This window comes from Cryptotermes secundus, unplaced genomic scaffold, assembly GCF_002891405.2.
Source record: "Cryptotermes secundus unplaced genomic scaffold, Csec_1.0 scaffold763, whole genome shotgun sequence".
Taxonomy (NCBI): domain Eukaryota; kingdom Metazoa; phylum Arthropoda; class Insecta; order Blattodea; family Kalotermitidae; genus Cryptotermes; species Cryptotermes secundus.
Window position 1 is genome coordinate 475,008 of NW_019724754.1, and position 22,310 is coordinate 497,317.

The 22,310-nt window shown below is 40.2% G+C and overlaps 2 protein-coding genes across 12 annotated transcripts in view; one reads left to right on the plus strand and one right to left on the minus strand.

Moving 5' to 3' along the window:
* The window catches only part of LOC111862945 (trithorax group protein osa), a 278,921-nt gene extending 263,734 nt beyond the window's left edge, over positions 1-15,187 (minus strand). For all 11 annotated transcript variants that reach the window (XM_023848824.2, XM_023848822.2, XM_023848820.2 and 8 more), the window contains exon 1: positions 13,163-15,187. In XM_023848824.2, coding sequence (XP_023704592.1) covers positions 13,163-14,053 — 891 coding nt within the window. In that variant the 5' untranslated portion in view covers positions 14,054-15,187. The remainder of the gene's footprint in view (positions 1-13,162) is intronic.
* A 175-nt stretch (positions 15,188-15,362) lies between these two features.
* LOC111862946 (protein jagunal) lies at positions 15,363-21,377 on the plus strand. The gene is made up of 4 exons (XM_023848829.2): positions 15,363-15,553; positions 15,790-15,931; positions 19,357-19,572; positions 21,066-21,377. The coding sequence occupies exons 1-4, from the start codon at positions 15,465-15,467 to the stop codon at positions 21,192-21,194; spliced, it is 576 nt and encodes a 191-aa protein (XP_023704597.1). The 5' UTR covers positions 15,363-15,464; the 3' UTR covers positions 21,195-21,377.
* The last annotated feature ends 933 nt before the right edge of the window (positions 21,378-22,310 follow it).

Below are 22,310 nucleotides of genomic sequence, written 5' to 3' on the forward strand. Positions count from 1 at the left end.
GCACAAATCTTTTCTTCCTCTAGCCTTAAGAGCTCTGTAACTGACTTCTCAGACAAACTCTCTATCGCGGTTGCCCTGTGGACCTCGTACAGTTAGTCCCAGAAGATATGTATGTTCCTCCGTTTGCAGGCCGTCACCACATTCGCATTCTGCCGTGGATCTGACGTTGACCACTCACCTCCATTTACTGTCGAGGTAAAGAATGCGTGGATGTATACCTACGCCCTCCAATGTAAAAAAAAAAGTAAAGTAAAGCTATCCCTGTAACAGGCCGTGAAGGACCACAGGGTTGTGAGACGTTGAGGGTCCCACATTATCTAGACAATCGTCTCACAGATGGCGGTAAGGTTGCCAGCCTTACGCGCCGGCCGCCTTTTACTCCCCCAGGAAAATTATTTAATTAATTCCTGGTACTCATTTCTGTTAGAGGCTGAGTCGACCCCATGGCCGTAGTCCGGCCTGAAGGATTAGGTCAACTGAAAAAAATCTAATGACCTCATCGGGACTTGAACCCGCGACCTTCCGGCTTGTAGCATAATGTATGTATCTTTATAATGTAGTGCTTAATTAGGCACAGGGTAAATATTTTTACCCTTACTGTCGGGCTACCTTAAACAGGGCACACCCGCTTCCCTGCACATTCTGTCAAATTCACCAATGACAATCAGCCACCTTTTCGAGGATATGCTACATAAATATGCAGCACTAAATGCGTCTTATAAAAATGATCCAAAGTAGCTAACTCCTCGCAAGTGAGCTCTTCGTAAGAAGCCAGTAATCACTCAATTTACGAAGAAATGTTGAGGCTTTAACTGAATCCGGAAGTCCCTCAGTCCCTACCGAGCCAGACGAGTCCAGTCCACATCTCCATAAAAGGTAAAACCGTCCCCGTAAATAGGCCGTAGAGGCCCACAGGCTCCCACATTTTCTAGACAATCGACTCACAGATGGCGGTAAGGCTGTCAGCCGGCCGCCCTTTACCCCCACCAAGATTCCTGGTACTCATTTCTGTCGGAGGCTGAGTCGGCCCTAGGGACAGAGTACGGCTGGAAGGACCAGGTCAATTGAAAAAAAAAATCCACCTCATATGGACTCGAACCCGCAACCTTCCGGCTTGTAGCATAGTGCCCCAGTCTCCATACCGACAGTGTCTTTAAGCAATCAACAACTGTAGGTCAATCCAAAGTAAGTGTTAAGTCCGAGGCCTTATGTACCATTTCGTAACATGCTGAATTCTTACGGTGTGGCGTTGTAAGCCCTCCTTTGAACGCCCAAGCGGGATGACCATAACTTGAAGGTTATCTGTGGCTGTTTATTGAAAACATTCGCAGCTACTGTGCGTATCTGGTGAGAACATTTCTTCGGAATATGAAAATCATGCAAAATCGCAGAAAATTGATTTGTAACAGTGTTTCATATCATAAAGAATATTTCAAAGACATATATATGAGTAATTCAAAAGGGTCACAAATGTCACGTGTTTTCAGTTATCTACTTTGTTTATTGGTGCGATTATTTTCAATATGACTAAAACATACATCAAGATTCTGGTCCTGCAGATGTCAAAATGTCACATGTACCTGGCACGTAATTACTGATATCCTATCCACACTGACATTTATGTGCAGGTGGGATTACAGGCAATTTGCCCACCCCGCAAACAAACACGGACGCTATAAACTGCGGTACATCAAACTTCAAATGGTTGCTGATAGTACTCGCCTGTATTCTCTTCGCTTCGCGGAATTTGGAACACCCATAAATTTAATTTCATTCAGCAAAACGCGACAGCACTTCACAAATCCGCCGATCAACATAACATGGAATATAATGCAACTTCATTTTCTATTTCTAATCTCGTCTCTTGGGCCTTAAGAGTCAAGAGTTGCTATCCAACTTAATTACAACTTCATAATTTAATCTAGTCATCCAGTAATCTTATTAACTCAACAATCTGACAAGAACAAAGCATGCCAATAAATCTCAATTAGCCCTGCTTGCAGAAACTAGTTTCAAAACCACTTTTTCAACCCATTTGCTAACCTGTACTCGTATAATGTAGAGGAGGCTTTAGGCATTTCGCTTTTTCTTAAATTATGTTTAAATATAGTAACGTTTGAAACAAAACGTACAGCCAGTAGAAATAAGGTTCGAATCCTAAAAACGTGATCTGCATAACAATCATTCAGATGCTGCCTCACAGAAAACACTGCGTTTCGATTACAAACTAATTAACCACTTAATGATATTATTGAAATAATCTCTATGCATGATAAGATTATCTCAGTGGCAACCAAGATCACTTTCTGTTGAGATGTGATGTCGCGTAGTCTGGTACATTCTTGCCAACATTTCAGAGGAACCTACTGACTATACATATACACATATACACACACACACACACACACACAAAGCGCGGCCGACGTGTAAGGCTGACAACCTTACCGCCATCTTTGAGCCGATTGTCTAGATAATGTGGGACCCTCAACGTCTCACGGCCTGTTACAGGGATAGCTTTACTTACTTACTACAGCGCGAGGGAGGACGAGACTACAGGCACGAGAGAAGTCGCAGAGTAAAGAGAACTGCGTAAAGAATACTGGCCCATGAAAACTGTCATTTTTAAGGGCAGAGTGGCTGGGAGAAATAACGGTCAATATTTGCCCCTACTTCTCACAATATTACGTAATATGTACTTGCCACATTGGGGAATGCAGTTTTATTTTTTTTTGTTAGCGAAAAGGCAGGTGGTACTATACAGTTACCACAATCTTTTGAATGCTTAATTCAGCCCTTACAGCAGACATTTGTATGTGTAAGTCTCCAATAACAACAGTATATTCGGAGTAAATGAAGCACAGAAGTTTGCTTTGCCCCCCCCTCAAAGAAAACCATGACTGGACAATCAACAAACATACGAACCAAATTCAATTCCACAGCAAGAAAGCGATCATGCATTTATCAAATACATTCTTTGCATTTAACTTTTTCGCCTTGAATTTCATAAAAACACACACCATGTGGTAAAGTTATCCCTACAACAGGCCGTGAAGGCATATATAGTTATGAGACGTCGAGGCTCCCACATTATATAGACAATCGGCTCACAGATGGCAGATGCACCGACCACCCTTTCGTACTAAATAAAATGATTCAGACATCATTCAATAACTGTAATTCAACCAATACAAACAAACAAATTAACCTACTGAACTAAAGCTCATAAAAATTATCTGCTACCATGAACCCATTTCTGAAGTCTGATAAGTTACTGTCTTTGTCATCCTCAACCCCACTGTCCAGTTGTGTCCCGGTTTCTTGCCCCATGCGGCTTGAAATAGTTCTTGTCTTTCTCTTTGCATTCTTTCAGCAAGTTGAATCCACACTATTTTATATTTCAAAATGTCAAATATGAGTCCTTGAGGTTGGTTTCGTATCTCTTAACATGTCATCATTTCTTCGGCGGCTTACGCAGTGTCTGTCATTGATTTCAACAGCTGTAATTCTGCATTTGCGCTTCGGTTTCATTGCGAAGCATTCACTCTCACGCAGAAGTATGGGTAAATCTACGGCATTTTAGAATTTTATTATAGTGTGTGACCGCCTCTTTGATCTAGTGGTCTGAGTTCCTGACTACAGATCCAGAGGTCCGGGTTCGATTCCCGGTGCTACCAGATTTTCTGCATAGTGGGTCTGGAACTGGGTCCACTCAGCCTCGTGAGGATAATTGAGGAGCTATCTCAAGGAAATAGCGGCTACGGTCTAGAAAACCGAGATTAACGGCTGGGGGAATTTGTTGCGCTGACCACGCGACACTTTCTATCCGATAAAGTTGGCACCAACTTCGCCGACAAGCGGCAGTCGCTCAGTCGGTATAGTTCGCCTTCGGACTCAAGCCACGGAGTTTTTTGTTGTTGTTTGTGTGACAAATATGTTAATGATATTCAAGTAGGTGGCATTATGGACCAAAATGATATCTGCCCACTAACTTGCAGTGTGTATTTTACATGTCAAATTTATCTGATCTGTGAAACACTTTCAATGATGAAACATATCTGAGAAAACGCATGACTACGTCTACCCAACATACCAACATAACATGCCCTTCAGACCAGTGTTTATAAACAGCTCTGACTTCTTGGTCAACTGGGTGGGACACAAAGTCTCAGAAATAACCTCGACTAACGATTAATATCATAATAAAAGTACATAATTGTAAAAATTTATAAAACATATCTCTGGGTAAACGAGCTGTCTTGTTATTATAAAATTTCTCTCACCTTTATCACACCTGAAGGTTCATTACCATATTCACAAAAGCCTTCCACTGAACCATAGCCCCACTCAAGACGAATCAAGTAAACGCACATTATCATCTTCTTTACATAAGACACTTTGTAACATCCTCCTATACACGCAAAAACTTCTCAAGCGGTCCTAGGCTATCCCCCCCCCAAAAAAAACCATCACCAAGCCCACAGCCTTTCACCAAACTCTGGTATCTTCTTCTGCTTCTATGAATGCCACTGTTTTAATTTTATATGAGCTGACTGACAGACTTTTTCACTTTCTTCCCACAATCTTTCCTTTTCAATTTCATTCCAGCCCTTTCTTCACTTTTTCATGTTTCTCAGCACATGGTTAAACCCTCTTATTTTGGATCATTCTTTCCTTGAAATCTCAATTCTATTGCCCCTCTCGAACTATCCTTGCTGTACGTGTTCTACTTACATGGCCAAACCACACAAGTAATTTCTCTTCTAAAATTAATAAATATTACATTCAAACTTCATCTATAACAATTTCATTTTTAATTTTGTCCCTTCTTGTTCTTGTCATAACAACACAGAAGTCTGCAAACCAGGGCAAAATTATATTCAACACATAAGCTGCTTTGGGCAGATTTCTCTTGAAGTATGGGTTTCACCATCTCTAACTCACGGGCTCTGCAGAGAGCAACCCGCAGCAACACTCAGAAACAAATGCGGTGCTCAAAGCACAGGCTAGATCTGTCAACCTAACAATCAGGGAACAATTACTTTTCTGGTTATTTTAGCATTAAATTACGTAATTATGATATTTACGTGTGTGGAGCAATTAAAGAAATTTCCTACATTTTATGGAACCTGAAGGTTCATTGCTGTGTTCACAACAGCCCACTGCTGACCCTTCAAGAATTCTTATGTCCATTTTACAAATGTCCACATGGTTCCATCCCTCTGTAACAGTTCACAATATGCAGAATTATGCTTAAGTCAGCCCCATGCCCAACCCCGCCAAGCTGCATGACTACCCCATGTCAACTATCTGCAGCTGCTTATTCAATACATCTGCAGACACCATCCATACCATCCATCAGCAACCTCAGGACACGCCCTCCAGCAAGTTCAAACAGTTTAAACAAGTCCAAAATATTTCCAATCTATTGCAATGGCAATTCATAGAAAACAACAAAAAATTCTATATGATCTAAGATCAAAATGAGTGATTACCTGAAAAATAATACTCGCAAATTATCAAAGAATACTTTTCAAACCTTCTCCTAGAGTAGTCTATTTAAAAGAAAGTACACACTTCACACTGAATAATAAACTGGAAACAGTGTGGAAGGAAGAAGCCAAGGCCTAATTTAAGATATTATCCTAGATTCAGGCTGGAGTGACTGAGAAAAATCAGTCAGGATATTCAGCATTATTACTAGGATCCGAACTGGGCACCTTCTGCATACAGGTCAAAAGTGTAACTGCTTGAGCCAATGTTGCCAACAGCAACTGTGGTGATGTGACTTTATGAGCACCCTGTACTTGTGACATAACACTTCTAGGTGCACTGAACTATTCAGACTGCATTCCATTTATGGAACATATCACATTCAATATGTCCTTCAACATATTCAAATGTCACTGCCCTTTGTTTGCATTCGCTTTAACCTTTCACACAATTCTTTTTAATTAGGTGGAATACAATTAGCATTTTTTAGCTTGAAGCAGTCATTCATAAACTGCTGATCATTTGTGAAGGTTCCCCTTTTCCTATTCCATACAGCTCCCCTGCAGAACTATGGATCATACACTTTAACTTTAGTACCAGTTATATTATAACAAAGGTGTTATATGTGAATGCATAGTTGAAGGCACGGCCATTAGAACTAATGTTTGGATATTTTCTTCCATTACTGAAAAGACACTGAACAGTGACCATTTCCATGCACGAGAGTCCTTGAGAACATAATAATTACCCAGCTACTCAATAAATCCCCACCTTTTACAGAGACCTGAGTTTCATTACAATGTTTGGAAGGGCCCATCAGGAATCCAGATCTAAAAGTTCGTGATGACGGTACATCAATACACATATTATATTTCTGTACATTATCCACTGTCCTCTTTTTATCAAGAAAACAGGCCTGTTTACATTTAAAAACACGTTTCAGTGACTAGTTGCTGTCTTCATCTTCAAGCAAAACCTACTCAGTCAGGCCCAACCGACAGATCTAGTCCTCATCTCCAAAGATTGGGCCCAACTGTGTACATTTTACCTGAAGACGGAAACAGAATCCAGTCTCTGAAACACTGTTTTTAAATAAAAACAGGCCCATGAATGTATGCCCAAAAATATATTTGTACAGACGAATCCAACCTACACCCTACTTCTCACAAATCCATTTTATATTATCATCCCATCTACACTGACGTCTCTACATTGGTCTTCTCCTTTCAGAATTTTCTGACTAAAGTTTTATACACATTTTCATCTCTTCACTGTATGCCCTGTTCCTCCCAATCTCTCTCTCTCCATATAGAAAAATATATAAAAGGAAACAGCTCTAAAAGCAGAGAAGGAAACTGAACCTTAGGTCACATCAGAACTTTTAAACTCCACTGTAAAATATTAAAAACAAACAAACAAAAGAGAATATGTAAAACCTACTCTCATAAAACAACAGAATACCACATAACATAAAACTGTCATCAACCCCACCAATTTCTTACATGTGTCCAATATTGGCACATCTGTAAGAAATAAATTGGTTGATCACATCCACTGTTGAGGATGAAGCCTCCAGGTAAGATCTACTCCACCTCTGTGGCCTTTGCAAGCTTCAATACTGCCGAAGGAACATTTTGCGAGACAGACTTTGCTATTCCCTCTGGAAGGCCACTGAGGACTATGCGCAGAAGAACCTACAGCTCAAAATGAGCTATGAACCATGCCAGAAGTGTCATACTTCCATATTTATAAAATTGATCAATACTGAAAAAAATCCACTCTAGTTCTTGTTAGTTACAAACCAGAGACCATTCACACAGAAGTCCAACATATTCCAATGCCGATTTGGTGAATCATTCTATATTCTCCCTTGCCTCTGAAGAACAAGTTCTGTTGTTGACATGTCCTGAAGACAGACTTCACATACAGGTGCCAGACCATGTCCAAATTTAATCAAAGTACATTTCTGTCATCTGTCTTGTCTCACCGTACTTATATATATATATACTACTGCAGCATCTCCTTTGTATTGCAACCCATCGCCAGCACAGTCGCCAGCCAATTTCAACAAGTCAGGAAGCATCTATATGAAATAATGACACTGCAGGTTGTGTCAGAAATGTCTGCAAGAATTCTGCTCTACAGCAAAATGTGTGCACAGCTGGGGGAATTATAAGAAATTCCTTCCAGGTTTGAACATGTTATTAAAATTCACCTAACATATATAAAAGTTTAACTTCATATGACTGACCTAACACAGCATCAGAGGCTGTGTGGGCCCCAGAACAGGTCTGGACGACATGGATAAGAGAAAATTTTTGCCCCTACCAAGACTCAAAAACTCCGATCCTTAGGTTCTCCAGCCCATTGCCAGTCGTTATACCAACTACAATATTTTACAAATAATTAACAAACTGATGCTGTAAACCATACCATTATCACATATGTAAGCATGTTTCACTGCCCAGAACCATAACATTCCGACGCAGTTCACTTTTCAATTTATATACCAACACTCATAGCCATCAGCTGCACCATATTCTAGACATCTTAAAGATGCTTCTGTTTCTTCCTTTTTCAAACCTTCAGAGGATGCTGAACCACAAGATATTGCTGGCTACAGCCAACGTGCAAGCTGTGCATACTTGGATAAAAGTGTGTTATAATAACACATATACACTCACTGCAATCCCTTCAAAACTGATATACTCATATCATTCATCAATGTCAATGATATTCTGTTCACTTGTGAGTTCTTCCAACAAATTAAAACTTCAAAACAGGCACAAAAGAGAAGTCACTGAGTTGAAGAAAAAAATACTAAAAACAGTCAATGACCATGTTTCTATCTGTATGTCTACAACAGACAAAATATTTGTAATGCCATATCAAGGATTTGCAATGAAATGGGCCACATGCTTATGGTTTTTCATTTGTGCCACACTCCTCTGTCAGCTTCAAACTGACAACTTGGCAGTGTGCAGGCAATGGTCAATCACATCTGACTTAATTTTGTACACGACATGATGCTGTACCATGCTAGGCAACACAGATCATACAAACAAAAATCATATGAATGTTCTCTACCCATGAACAACTTGGTAAGACTTCATGATTTCTTCAGGATTACTGGGATTTTGGACTTTCTTCATCATCCAGCATTCTTGAAACTAAGAACACGTTTCAGGAAATAGATCTGTTTCTGTCCTCCAGTGACGGATGGAAGACACCTACTCTGTTTTGTCTGTTAGAAAAAGCTAACCTCATTCACTTGACCAGAATGCAGAAACAGGTGTGTTTCCGAAACACTGTGTTTTAGTTCTGGAATACTGAACAACATTCAAAAACTTAGCAATCCCAAGTGTCACACGTACAGCATTCTCAGAACACTTTAGAATCTACCTCATAATTTATTCGCCCACAATTCCTAAAAATATATATGAATGTCCCCCACTGTTTATTTTCTAGGGCATATTTGACATACACAACCTTTTAAAACCAACTGAGTTGGATTCCCCCCCCACCTTACAAGGGAAGCAGACTGGGTATACTGTGTATATCAAATACATCACAGACAATTAGCAATGTCCAAGATGACCTCTGCATAATATAACAACCACTGTCACAAACCTTCAAAAGATCCCAACAATTTTTATTCTCATATAGAAGCACAAGAAACTGTTCAACCATTTAGAAGCACCACATAAAGAAAACTCCTCTGGTCATTTTGGGTAAAATTGTAACCTATCTCAGATCTCGCACCTCGGTAGGCTGTGTTGACTGTGTAGCAGCAGTGGAATGATGATTTGCAGGAGAACACCAAAGAAATTTGAAACAAAAACCTGTTCCATATAACTTCATCCACCACAAACCTCACGAGATCACCCAAACGTCTGTGGTGAGTAGCCAGTGCCTAACTCCACCTGAGCTATGACCCAGCCTATGAACCACAACGCTCTTTTCTATTATTCCCACAATTTGGCGGAATGAACAGTTTGCCGCCAATTTCCATATCCCAAAGTGGTGTGAAAATTCTAATGTTCAAAAAACACATGTAACATGTGTGCATTCTGCATCAGCAAGAAGACAAAAATAATAAACTTGAAACAGTATATTCAGGATTGGACTGTGAGGGTTACCTCATGTTTTAATTACAGAACATGATCCATCAGTAAAAATATTAATGTATCATATAATTCTACAAATAACGTGCCCAACTGACACAATTTTGATAAAAATGATCACATACAAGGATAATCAATGTTCTGAACATCAGCAGGTTATGGGAGTATCACAAATTCTGTGACCAACACATCATTCAAACATGTGTGGCTCTCACTCACTGAACAACACTGTCAGAAAAAATTATATATGACATGCAAGAAGTACCAGTCCTTTACCCAAGATGTGGCTAATTTCCTTGTTAATACCACAATACTTTAAACAATGAATAATATTCAAATTCAGAAATTAAAGTTTACTCATGTAATTAAAGAGAAGAGGCTGAGAATGAGACCTCAAATCACATCCATTGGTTGTCTCCGAACACTTGCGCGTCACTTCAATAGCAGTGACTGCTTTCACACTGGCAGACTCATCCTCATCTGCATCTACGACATACACTGACACAAATACCTGGATATTTTGAGCTGGCGCAAGGAACAAAACGATTTCCATCCTCATCCTCTAATTCAGAAACTTGGGAAATATACTCTAAGGAGTAGAAGTTATTCTGAAGTTAAGCACAATTCTAAAGAAATGTCTCCAAAACAATGTGTTCTTCATATGTTACTCCAGGTCTCTCTTGCTGGAAAGATATGCCAACACATTCAAAGCAAGAAATGGCACGTGCTGCCAACAGAGCAAACAAAAATCCTTGCAGTTCTTTAAGTGTCCATAATCCTGACAGTTTACTCCGCCCTCACACATCCATTCATGTTTGCTCCTACACATTTCTCAAAATATTTCTGATTGTCTTCTGTGAGCCAGTACACACATAACCTAACATTTTCTGATGGTACCCGACTCATCCTGACCTTACTAGAAGAATCTGAAGAAAATTACTGAAATGCCTTTATGCCTAATTTAGCACATACAAGTATTTTTAGTGTTTCTATATGTTAAGACACAGTATGCTTACTCTCATGTATATGCCAGGGATGTAATAACAACTGAGATATCTTAGTTACTTCAACAATCCCTGCCAAGAAACTCCCATCTAGGCATCATAATTTTAAACAAATAACACTTACCAATCTGTTGTATGACTGGTATATGTAATTAACAGCCTTCTTAGCTAAGTGACAATAGTTATGATTCAACTATTTTGTTAACATTAAGAGAGAATTACATATCCAATTTCATGTCTTAAAAATCCACGTAAATTTTGAAAAAATTCTATGACGAGCGGCCATAAATAAAAAATAAGTGAACTAGAATCAACAAACTTTTGCAAACAGTGAAATTTGTACTGCTCTTGGACAGTAACAAAAAATTTGAAAAATTTTGATGGTACTTGTCCAATAACACTGCTATATATGAAACTAATTTATTAAAATGCATAAAATGTCTACCAGTTTCTTGTTCCCAACAACAACCTATGTTGGACAAGTCTAACTTGACAGATTTAAAAGAACTTTGACAAAAACACAGACAAGAAGGTTCATAAAACTGAATACATAGTAATTTAAATTTCTAAGATGATGAAAATCATTAATAAAATTCTTTCATACTGAACTGTTTGAATTTAACAAGGTTTCACAAGAAATATAATGAATAAGTTAAGGGGAAGGTTAACTGAGAGATTTACATTACCACATGCCCACCAGCTTGACTTCTGGCAAGTGTTCTGGCACTCTACAGTACAATTATTGTGTTTCTAAATATTATCCACTATTCCATTTTCATTTAAAACACACCGGGGTTCCAACTGAAGACAGAGACAGAATCCAGTCTCCGAAATGCTGTACGTTTTAAATAAAAACAGGACGATGGGTAATGTCCAGAAGCACAAATGTATTAATATACCACTGTCACAAACCTTTAGTTCTTACTCCTACTGAGTATTAACACTGTAATTACAATTTTAAAGTAAATGTTCTTCACGTTCTACTACAGTGCAAATTATGCTGAAGTCCTGCTGCTAGGTTAACTGAACTTTTCTTCCATCTCTTCCTAGATTGTCCTAGGTCACATCTTCCTGCATGGTTGTAACAGTATGCTTGCCATGGTAAATGTTCAGGGGGTCATTCTTCCTACGACTCACTCTATTTTCTTAAGTAACAACTTAATTTCTTCTACTACATTTTCTGTGTATAGATGGTCTCATATATCCTTGCTTTTCATTCTGCCTCTCAGCGTAACTGACACTGACCTCGGAAACCTCATTTGAGAAGAACTTATTTGATGGGATATAACCACTGAAAGCTGACTAGTGTTTCATAGGAGCAAAGCTTGCTGCATGTTTCATGCTGGTTTCAGTTTACTTTTTCACCCATGCAGATGGCAGCAACATGCTCCTCTACAATGAGAGCCAATTTGCAATAGTGTTATATTGTGGAAGACAGAACCCTCCAAAACCACAACTGTGAGAAGCTCAAATTGTCATCAGATGTCAGGGGGTTCAATTTCCATCAGGTCACTGGACTTTTCAATTGACCTAACCCTTCCAACTGCATTACAGCCATTGTGTCGACTCAACCTCTAACAGAAAGGAGCACCAGGGATCTTCGTAGGGGTAAAGAGCTGCCAGTGCGTAAGGCTGACAACCTCACCACCATCTGTGACTTGAGTGTCACAGAAATGTGACAGCCTCAACATCTCACAAACGTATGCGCCTCTACGGCTTGTTAAAGGGATAGCTTTACCTTTGAGGTTCTCAAAAAAGTCACTAGAAGAGTACTATCTTATCAGATATGACACCATGTAGTCCAATAGAACTCTCCTGGTGTTACTGAGGAATATGCTGAAGAGTAAGCCATGCAAGAAACCCACCATGGGGGCAAGCTCCTTGGGTGGCTTACTCTTCAGCCCTGAATATGGAGGCAGTGCATTCCTCCAAATTGGCAGCAACTACTGGACCATGTGATGTTACATTCTGGATAACAATATTCGCTATGGTACATTAATTTTTCCATTATAGCCTCAAAATCTAGTCAAAAACCAGCCCATGGCAATTCTTTACTCCATTCATGATTTGTGTTCTACTTTCATTTAGATATGTCTGTACCTGTCATTTACTATTGCCAAACTGTTTACATGATCCAGAACAATAAGATTTAAGCTAATGATATGCATTAAATTGCAATGAAGTTTATGTTGTATCACAACACAAAGCAACTACAATTTTCCCTTTAATGTCATGTTCTTTCAATCAGTTTGGGCCTGCAGTCCGTCAAATGTGAACTATAGAACGAGAAGAAATAACTGTAGAAGCTAAAATTGTAGGCAAATGGATTTGTAATTTAGCACACAACTGTGTAACCCATAGCAAAACATGCTTTAGACATATAACTGTGCATATACCGTATATTATTTCGGTGGATACTTTTCATGACAGGACTGCACAATTTCAATACACAACAAATTACAGGTGTGAACTCAGCTGCAGCTACACACCTTCCTTCAGAGCCGCTTAATCTATGAAACATGTTTAAAATCTACCATAACTTACGGGAGGTTGATTTCTGTATCCAGTAGCAACTTGTTGTGGGCTGTAGGAAGCCAATGGCCTTTGTGGGGTCCAAGACTGATTATATGGCATATTCCCTGTTCCTTGATCACCCGATTTCTGCATACCATATTCCCCATAGCTGTTTTGGTACCGATGAGCTGGATTAGAGGATTGCAGTAACTGGTTTAATGTAGGGGTGGGTCCTGTTGGTTGAGAAATGCTTTGTCCTGAAAATAACCTTGGGGGTTGAGTATGGGATGAAAAACCACTACTTGGTGCATTCATATTGGGTCCAGCACTAGGAGGCCTTGGTGGAACCATAGGACTTCCTGGCATGGGTTTGGAACTCGGAAATCCATGCCTCATTGTTTGGGGGCTAAACTGACTAAAAGGATGATTTTGATGCAAACTGCTATCTGCACTATTCTGCACTGGATTTACAGCACCGTGCTGGTCAGGATGATAGTTCCCCCTAGCGGAGAATCCTAAGCCAAATCCTTGCATGTTTTGTCCGTCTGACCCTTTTCCATAATTTTGTTCACTTCCCGCACTTTGTTCTGAATTTTGCATAAAAGATTTTGCATCAGAATTCAGTTTACTGCTATCCACACCACTGTTATTCGCGTTTTGATCACTATTTCCCGAGCTATTATGAATAGGAGGCCCTGCACCAGACTCTTGTCGATATTGACTCATCTCTACGGTGAGGCTGTTTTGACCGGGCGACTTTGTTTTTGTATTAACTATACTATCAGATCCAACTATTCCTCGTCCACCATTCTTTTCTGTTCCATTTTGTAATACCGTATTACTTAAATCTGGAGGCTGATCTTGCTGCACTTGTTCACGATTCACCTCATTTTGTTGGCTTTCAGCTTGCGTTGCAGCCATGTTAGGCAGAACCTTCCTCGCTGCCAACACCCCGCCGCTGCAAACACATCCAGCTCTTCCTTACGTTATCCCGAAACTCTTCGAGAGCCAGTCCACCGTAAACCATAATCTTTCCATCACTTGCTTGACCACATATGTTTCAAAAAACTTGCTTCAATTTGCGATAAAAGTTCAAAATAAAACAGCCACCTTCCATCAGACACCATTATTTCGCATATCTACTTCAATAGCGCGAAAGGAGGTTAGGAGAAAAAAGTTTATATATCCATCCGCAACAATAACAACAAAAATCGCGTCCACCACGTAGTAATGAATACATTTTTCCTACATACACATACACGCACTTCACTATCACACGTGATACTGTAATCCAATCAGTAAGTGTAAGCGTAATAACAAAGTATACTTCGACACTGAGGAAGCAGGGAACTACTTTCCGAAATTAAAATCTCCGCGCGGAAGGCTACAGCTTTCCCAGTCGTCAAGCGGCCGAGTCATTTCTTCACTCGTTTGAAAAAGCTGGCCTGTGGCACGGTGGCTAGTGTTAAGCATTTTTGTTGTTTTACATGAAGTTCGGAACCAATTTTATCGCAATCAAAAATATTCACTTTAAATGTATATTGTAATAAGAAATAAAGGTACATGACGAATGTAAATATACACCAGAATGCGGTTTCGTTATGTTGTGATTTGTTTCATTTACTGCTGAGTTCATCTTCAGCCTTGGGTTGTATACGCAATGTTTATGCAATTTCCACTGGCATACTCATATTGTGGCAATTATAATGCAAAGCATCGATTAAACATTGAATAAGACAAATTTGATTCAAGAGATCACACAAGCTTTTGTGCAGGTGTTTACAATTTCGTAACGTATGACCAAATGTCAAACTTCTTACTGTGGGCAAGTTGGCAATCACGCAAGAAATGATGCGGCCCTAGACAGAGGATTATTGTCCTAAGGATTAGGTACAAGGAATCAATAACACTCACGAAGTCAGATGAATATCACAGTCTTGAAACTTTCTTGCAAATCTTTCGCAATGCATATTTTGAAAATAAATAAAGAAACAGTAATTTTACGCCATATCATGTCCTTGCACAATAGACTAAAATATCAAGAACCACCCAACTGTATCTTACAGAGTTCACAAGTTGTCCTGCAGGAGCAGCACCAACAAGCTACGTAATACCAATATGAATTTGATCCGTGTAATACACCGCCTATTTGATAATTGACACGTTGTTCGTATCAATTACGATGAAAGAAAAGCTCACAGGACAAACAATATGTACATTAAGGATTCGGTGATCTCGTCCCAGTAACCTGTACTAGAGCTATGGTTGCGTGAAATACGAGTACATCCATTCCCAATAACTTCGCCTAACAGCCCACAGGCACAAGAAAATTATGGCATCTAAAGGCGGTCCTATCGCCCTTGGTACCGATGGGACAGATTTTGCTCACCGGCAAAGGGTAGCTGCTCAATATCAAATCAGGTAAGAGGTTTATCAAGTTGTGCCCAATAATGTTCAGTTAAAATTTCACTTCGGAAAATCAGTCACTTTCTGATAGGACTGTTCAATATTTCAAGTAGATGCATTCTAGCATACGAAGCCGAAATGTGATAGTCAGATTCCTTTTATAGCCCACGGCCCAAAAATATCCATGTTTTTAATGGGGTATATAATTTTAAATATCACTTGTGACATGCTTTTGGTATCTTGTGTTTCAGTGCCCTGAACAAGTCTCGACTAAAGTATTGCATTTTTTTCCACTACCTTCTGTTTTTTGCGATGCTGGCTAAGCTGTCTGCCGATATTCTTGATCGTCTGGATATATTTATACTAGAAATAGAAGAATTGCAAATTCCAGAGGTATATCATCAGTACATATACAGTTTTGATTAATTTATTAATAGAACTAGGTTTGAATTCTGTTAGCGTTCATGAATGTAACAGGATGCAAATGTGTTATTCCCTGTGATTACTGTCTCATTTTGCATGCTTGTTTGATTAGCACACCAATATTTACATGCATATTTGATAAGAAGATACTCCTTATATTCCCAATTACAAACAAGATATTGAGGACTGACATTACTTTTTTTTTTTTTATCTGTATGTCATTTCCTGACAGTGTTTTCCCTTACTGCACACTTGAAGGATCTTACCATTACTCACTCACTTCTTGACAAACTTACACAGTAACTGAGAGGGCACAGGGAATTTCAAAATGATAATAGATAAGTATTGCATTGTCAATAGAACTGATCACTAGTGAGTCATCTTTCTTCCCTTACTATTTATGCAGTGTGCATCATCCGCAAAAATCTTTTAGACACACATTACTGGTCCCCGATATATGTATTTTATATTATTGTACCTTATGTTCTCTTTATGATGAGCTGTTTTTTAAACATTTAATAATTTCCATTGATGAATAAATGTATTTTGACAACATTTAATATAAGGCCCCATCACATTTAACACTAATTTTGTAATTTGTTTTTAAGGTGAAATGTGTGGACGAATATACACAGAGCCAGGATATTTGTCAGCCTAGTGAAGCTTGGGCTGGATTATCAGGGGGAGTCAAGGTTCAATTCCAGGGGCCCACCTTGCCTCCTCTCCAGTAGGTAGTGGGGGCTATTTAGCCGTAGATAAAGCAACCAGAATGTGAGGCTGAGCTCCATTTCCATCTGTGGTTAGTGCAGTTGGTCTGGGCTCCAGACGAAAATATTCAAAAGGGACAGTAATGCCAGATGAGGCAATTGTGTAGCTTAGAAAGTGTAACCAGCATGGAGGAAGGGATAGTCAGGAAGAGCAGCAACACGGCTCTGAAGCCAAGCTCTACTATTTATCATATTGTTTGAACACTAAATAGATGCAGGAACCAGAATTGGCTCCTTAACCATAGTGCCGAGGTTAAGGATGTGTCAAGTGGTACCTCATGTCACCTGTATCTTAACACTTCGCGGACCGGATGCCTAGGCCTAAGCGTTTGGGTTTTGAATGTGGCAGACCGGTCGCCTAGATTTAGGCTTTTAGGACACGTTATGTTGCAACACACTATTCCTCGCTTTGGTGGCCACGTGTCTGTAAAAGCACTGCGTAGCTGACCTTCGGAATGTTTGTTTTCCGAGTCAGCAACGTGACCACTCTCTATTCCCCTCTCACTCTAAAGAAAAGTCCCTTTGTTCAAGTCGAAGCTTCTATGTGTGAGGCAAGATATTCTCAGTGTCAACATGGCTCAGAGACGAAAGCAGTTGAAGGCCGCACGAGCTCTCGGAGAAGAAGAAAATCTGTGAATTGATCTCCGATGAGTTATCTGACTTGCCAACTGCTTCGTCTTCTGATAGCGAGGGCAGTGTCAGTGGCAGTGACAGGGGCCCCCAAAATATTGTGACCAGAAGAGAAAGTGAAAGTGACAGTGAGAGCTCGGATCAAAGTGCGAGTGCTAGCAATGCGGGGACAGCCACATGGGGTAAAGTGGACAAAACACCCACTTTGGGAAAGTGTACTGGTGATCCAGGGGTGAGACAAATGCCATCAGACCCTACACAAGTGTCTGAAGTAGCTGAACTGTTTTTTGGAGATAGTTTCTTTGACATGTTGTGTCAGGAGACCAACAGATACAATCTCCAACACCGTGAGGTGTACGACAGTACCTATAAGGTGTTGAAGTGGGTGGATGTCACTTCAGCAGAAATGAAAAAATTTTTGGCAATAATCATTCTAATGGGGTTTACAAAGAGGGATAATTTGAAAGACTATTGGTCCACTGATNTTTTTGGTTTTCAAAGAGCTAAATGAAAATTCAACTTTGAAATACAAGGCATTTCTCATGAATGTGGCAAAAGCCTGGGCTACAGATCTCACGGTGGCGGCGGAACCTGCGTCAGACACAGATGTAGTATGACCGGGACCATCTACTCCCACCCACGGAGGCCTCATATGGACCCCCCTGGGCAACTCGGGTGATATGCGGAAACATACCCTNTTTCGAACGTATAATCCTGGGAAACTCACGAAGTATGGCCTACTTCTTTGTGTAGTCACGGAAAGCACTTCAGGCTATATTGGAAATTTAGAAATTTATGCCGGTGAAGGCAAGAAATTGCAAGAAACTGTTGTTTCCATTTTGGATCCCTATATGGATCAAAATTATCACGTTTATCAAGATAATTTTTATAACAGTGTGGCAACTGCAAGGGAAGTACGTATTTGTGGTACAATTAGGGTGAACAGAGGCCTTCCTCCAGATCTGAAAGAGGAATGTAAATCCCTGAAACGTGGTGACACCACATTCAGGAGGAAGGCGGACATTCTTCTTCAGTCCTGGAGGCATACTCGCGTTGTGAATATGATTTCCACTATTCACAATTCGAGCATGGTCAATGTTCAAAGACGACGCGGGCAAGTGAAGAAGAAGCCTCTTTGTATTTCTCAGTACAATATGTTCATGAAGGGAGTTGATAGAGCCGACCAATACTTGGCCTATTATTCCCTTCCTAGGAAAACAGTAAAATGGACAAAGAAAGTTGCCTTGTGGCTTATAAAGTGTGCCCTTTTCAATTCATTTTTGGTTTTCAAAGAGCTAAATGAAAATTCAACTTTGAAATACAAGGCATTTCTCATGAATGTGGCAAAAGCCTGGGCTACAGATCTCACGGTGGCGGCGGAACCTGCGTCAGACACAGATGTAGTATGACCGGGACCATCTACTCCCACCCACGGAGGCCTCATATGGACCCCCCTGGGCAACTCGGGTGATATGCGGAAACATACCCTCATGAAAATTGTGATGAGCGAACAATCGATGGGGAAGTATCCTTCTAGGCAGTGCCGTGTGTGCCCTGTGCACAAGAAGTGAAGCAAGACTTCCTACGTCTGCAAGTTCTGTGTCATGGCCCTTCACAGAGGGGAATGTTTCCAGAAATATCACACTCTGAAGCACTTCTAGGAGCTCTCGTAAGTCTTCTCCAAAAATTTTAGTTCATAAAATTAATTAGGAGATTTTATATTAATTTTAAAAGTGAACAGTGCACAAGTTAGGGTAGTAGGTTTAAAAACGCTGGTCCCCAGGGTGATTTAAATATTTAAATCACCGGTCTGCAAAGTGTTAAAGGCATGGTGCTGAATTAACCATAGCTTTACCACGTTGAGATGTGGCATCTGTATAGACAGAGACAAAATAATGCGTAACGCACCCCTCCGTAGTTACTGCTGGTTCCTCTTTGTATCAACCAGAAGTCTTGTACTAAGTTTTCAGTACGACAAAGTGTATTGCTTGTTTTTAGCCATTATGGTGGGAGTATGCCTGGTGCATTAGCCTTCTGCTCTCATTCTTCGGACTCTCGGCAGTACGGAAGAACCGGATCAGAACCATGCAGCGATACATGAGTGGAATCATAATATTTGGGTTTGGCCCCCTGTTTTATGCTGCAGTATACTATTTCAGGGACACTTGGGAGTACCTACATGAAGGGGAAACAGACAACATCTTGATCTGGCAGGTAAGTTTCTGATATGATCATTTTGTTAAGGCTGATGAGTCCCATCCTCAGTGGGGATGAATTTTTACAGTAACTGTAGCCAGTTTCAACAAATTTCCTAGAGTTCTGAATGTCAGATAAATTAGCTTCTATTATCCAGATGTAGATCTGCTGTTGTGACAGCAATGGCAGCCAGATTTAAACAGTGTAACCGTACGCGTCCTTCACGGAAAGTCTTATTTGTTTGTAAGTAACAGTTAAGTTTAGCTGTAGAAATGAGATGCCCCGGAGGGATCATGGTCCTCTGAACTGGCCTTTTGTTGCGAGGGACAGAAGGGAGGTTGGTGAGTCCATTGCATTCAAGGGGGAGTAGGTATACCTTCTTTCATCCGTGCCTGTGGGGGTGGAGGACCTGTGGATCAAAGCTTCGAGAACGTTCGAGAAGGTGTGAAGACCGGAAGGGGTCCGTGCATTTGGTCATGAAGCCCTCCCAGTGGAAAGTTCGAGATGGCTAAGAACGTGGTTTCTGGAAGCAGCAGCGGGGGTAAGGAGTCAGTTAGTGAGTGGGAGCCGGGGAGTGAGGGAGGAGAAGCCAGGGAGTGAGGGTGTTCATGTGGAACCTGTGCTAGGGGGTTAACTGATCGAGCCCGCATCCAAAAAAAAAAAACGACGTAAGCAAGCTAACACCCGTGTACCCCTGGGATATAAGACTCATTTCGCTGAATTTAGTCAAGGCATACACCGCGTGGAAGTAAAGCGTGTGGGGACGGGTGTAACAGGGCATACTGAAACATCACATACTGTGCCATGGCTGTGAGATCCAACAACGATAGAGCTTAGGCACCAGAATAGAAAAAAAAAAAAAATTTAAATATCAGAGGTTATAAAATGCAGGTTGCTATCAGATAAATAATTTACAGATAGACTTGAAAGGATTCCGACGATGGTGTATACTGTACTTTTGGCTTATTTTGGACTTCACCCATCATCTGGTATGTAAAAGACAAGACCACGACGTTTCGGAGACAGATCCAGTCTCCGAAACATCGTGGTCTTTTGTCTTTTACGTACCAGATGATGGGTGAAGTCCAAAATAAGCCAAAAGAAGTACAAATAATTTACAGTTACAAAAGATATGTTGGAATATCTGTATCCCCCAAACTCACACAACGGTTCCATTCCCAGGAGTGTCATATTGCTCAGAATCTCATAGCTGAAAATTGTTGTTACTTGTTTGGTTTCTCTGGCCATAATGTTCATTTGAAAACATGTCTTGTAATTGTTTTAACTTTATATGCCACTCAGAAGTCCCTCTCTCTTTTTTACACAAATAATTTCATTACTTTTGGTTTTCATTAAAGAGAGATCCATATTAAAATGCATTAACATAAAATTCATATAAGTCCAAGTTTAGGATACTGTAATTATCCCTCCAAACCTAGATTTGTTTGAATATGATAAAGAGCCTATGAAATTATGATCACATTAATATCGTATTACTCTCCTTATTTTAGGGTTATCCTTATGGTCTGCTGTGGTATGCGTTCATCTTGTTGGCTGTTCAAGTTCACCTGTTCTCGTTGTACTTTGCACGGAACTTGATAGCCGCCTGGAGAGCTCGCGGGACGAAGAAAGCCGAATGAAAACCCATGTCCACCCGTCATGTTGTTGCTTGTCAGTGTATGTTGTCCCCTCAGTTAGTACGTGCATGATGTTCAGACACTTGATGGCACACGGCTCCAACTGATGAAAGAGTTGCTCATGTAAAACCATACCCAGAGGCCTAGCAGTTTAAAAGTCAAAGATTAAATATTGCAGAATGCTCATGAATGTTTTAAGACATCCCACAGCCTTATGGGAGATGAAAGTCTGCCACAAATAACTGGTAGCTCCTAACAGTAACTGGTACTTCATGTGCAAGAAATTAAATTTACAGTGACAATATTATACAGGCCTAAATAGTCTTTTAACAAATTATTTGAAAATTGCCACAAAAATCAACATGGCAGTGCAATCTTGAGAAAAATAAAGACAAGTTCTGATTATTTACAATAAAAACATATTCGATTATTGCCTGTTTAACCTTGTTACTAGTGCTACAAGCTATGAAAGAATTATCAAAAGCTTTTTCGTAAAACCTGAACAACAGAAGACACTTCTGCGCATGAGAAGTGCTGGCTGTAAAATATGCTGCATGGCTTGTCCTTCTCTTAGCCTACACAGAAATTATACCGAATTGAGAACCATCCTATAATCTTGTGGTGTCCTAGCATAACCCGAGCGTTTGGCTGAGTCAGTTTCTATATTTTTCTGAAGACAGTGTGCAGCTTTTTTCTTTTTTGAGACAACTCCATGGAGCTCAGCCCTTCTCAAGAAGCCGCCACTTGCGCATCTGTTAAGAATTTTCCAACATTTTATGGAATCCAAAGGCTCATTACCTTGTTCACAAGAGCCATCCACTGGTTCCTGTCCTGAACCAGATCACACCAGACCATCCTATCTCTCTGAGATCTGTCTTAACACTATTATTCTCCCACCAACATCCAAGTCTTCCTGGTGGTCTCTTTCCTTCTGGCTTTCCCACAAAAATCCTGTATGCTTTCTTCTTCTCCCCATGCATGTTACATGCCCTGCCCATCTCATCCTCCTTGACTTGATCATTCTAATTATACTTGGCAAAGAGTACAGTTATCAGGCCCCTCATTATGCAGTTTTCTCCAACCTGCTATTACTTAATTTTCTAGACATACCTCCTAAAA

Coding starts and splice junctions, on each gene's coding strand:
- LOC111862946 (XM_023848829.2), top strand. CDS start 15,465: ATGGCATCTAAAGGCGGTCCTATCGCCCTTGGTACCGATGGGACAGAT. Junction 15,554..15,789: donor GCTGCTCAATATCAAATCAG/GTAAGAGGTTTA, acceptor CTTGTGTTTCAG/TGCCCTGAACAAGTCTCGAC. Junction 15,932..19,356: donor AAGAATTGCAAATTCCAGAG/GTATATCATCAG, acceptor GCTTGTTTTTAG/CCATTATGGTGGGAGTATGC.